Raw genomic sequence first — 1,825 nt, 5'->3', positions numbered from 1 at the left:
ATGACACGACTGCGCTTGTTTTACCAATTACGAGGACTACTACTAAACTATGAACACACACCAACACTTCGAGGACTGTTTTCGTTGGGAGAACTTACACTCGAGGTTAGACAAATCCAAAGTAGCGTTTTTTGATAAACAGGGCTTAATGCAACATAATGTCGTTGACTAATAGAAAATCAGTGACGACGTTTTAAGCCAAAACTGGATTTTCGTTTAAAACAGACCCCCCACAAACGACAAATTCTATGAAACCGGAAAATGTCGTCCATGATTAGCCTGTGCGGACAGCAATGACAATTTTCACATATGCAATTAGTCCTGTCTAAAAAGTGGCTCATACGCGAGTTACGGTAAGCTGAATATTATCATAGATAATATTACTTATGGGAATTCACCCATGGACACGAACGCGCCGAGCGTGAACATCCCCGTCAATGGTCCGCCAAACGCGGCAGGTAGAGTTCCAGCGATCTGAAATATAGTGAATATGAGACACACTCTGCGAAAACGGGGCTTAAAGCATATGCTTACGATGTCATTCGCACAGGCTAAACAGGGACGACACTCTCCGCCAAGATGCTTGCTTAAAAGATACTTACTTTAAACGAAAAAATACAAAAAAAATACAAACGGAAGGTGATGTCGCTAATAATACTGTGCAACATGAAGACGCTAATCTGGGTCGACACTTAACGCACATGCATTTAGTCCACTTATCCAGAGCGGCTTAAAAATAGGCTAAGGGTGCAGTAACTGCAACACGGCTTGATTTCAATCTTTAAGTAAGTTCATGCTAGTTGTCAAAGTTGTGTGTAATGTAACACGATTTATTGTAAATGCACCAACAATATTTGAAAAGCAAGCAGATACAAATTAATTTAGTTGTCAAGCAATTTATCATCGCATTAAACACGTTTATCAAAGTAATATAAAACGTTTTTTTTAATTCTCATTTCAGTCGGATTAAATTAACAATACATGTACTTACCGTAACGTTTATCATTTGAATGCATTATTTCTAATAATTATTCACTTGTACAGTAGCTGTGTGTACTACGTCGGCTCTCAAACCCATTATTTATTTCAGCTCGATTGCAGAATGCCTACCGCTTATCGCAAAGCTCTCGAGTCCGTTCCTGGGACTAGAACCTAATACTGCTGTCTCTGGGGGGTGAGGAGATCTAAAAGACGCTCCCACAGTGAGTATGAACCCATGATCTACCGGTCGCTAGGCGGACACCATATCCACTACGCAATGGCGACCTATGTTTGTATGACTACACTGGGAATTTCCAATAAGTCATCAACCACAGTCGGCATGTACGTTCGGGCACGGGAATCTTGCACAATGAGGTAGCCAACCGTTAGAGATGAAATGGATATTTTAGAGCACGGGTTTTTGGAGGAGGATACGGTTTCAAGGAACTTAATCACAGATGTTCGTATTTTAACAAACATCATGAACACTGTTTACGTACTAAATATTATTTGTTTAATAGTTTTAACTTATTATAATAGAAATAACAAACATTTGGCTAAAACATATTGAAATACCGGTTTTCGAACGTCTGTTGAAGCATAAGATAATGTATTATTCTCCACGCTGGATTTATTATTGAAAAACGAAACAGTAAACTACACACTGTGCTAGTCCTCAAAGTATTTTCAAGAAAGTATCGATGATTGCTCATTAATGAAGCAATATTTTAACGATTAGTAAAGTCCGGAGTGCTATTTTGCTTGTTTCAACATAATATACACATTCTTTCTTAAATAATTGACACTTTTCACGAAACTGTGGACAAGACCCTTCAATTTTGCA

The 1,825-nt window shown here is 38.5% G+C and overlaps 1 protein-coding gene across 1 annotated transcript in view; it reads right to left on the bottom strand.

Annotated features, from left to right (window-relative positions):
* Positions 1-384: 384 nt before the first annotated feature.
* Positions 385-1,825, bottom strand: part of LOC127862728 (phosphatidylinositol 3-kinase regulatory subunit gamma-like) — a 9,897-nt gene continuing 8,456 nt past the window's right edge. Inside the window, exon 8 of the mRNA XM_052401987.1 lies at positions 385-474. Coding sequence (XP_052257947.1) covers positions 385-474 — 90 coding nt within the window. The remainder of the gene's footprint in view (positions 475-1,825) is intronic.

Source organism: Dreissena polymorpha, chromosome 16 (assembly GCF_020536995.1).
Source record: "Dreissena polymorpha isolate Duluth1 chromosome 16, UMN_Dpol_1.0, whole genome shotgun sequence".
Taxonomy (NCBI): Eukaryota; Metazoa; Mollusca; class Bivalvia; order Myida; family Dreissenidae; genus Dreissena; species Dreissena polymorpha.
The sequence above is the reverse complement of the archived record's forward strand: the minus strand, read 5'-3'. Positions and strand labels throughout refer to the sequence as shown.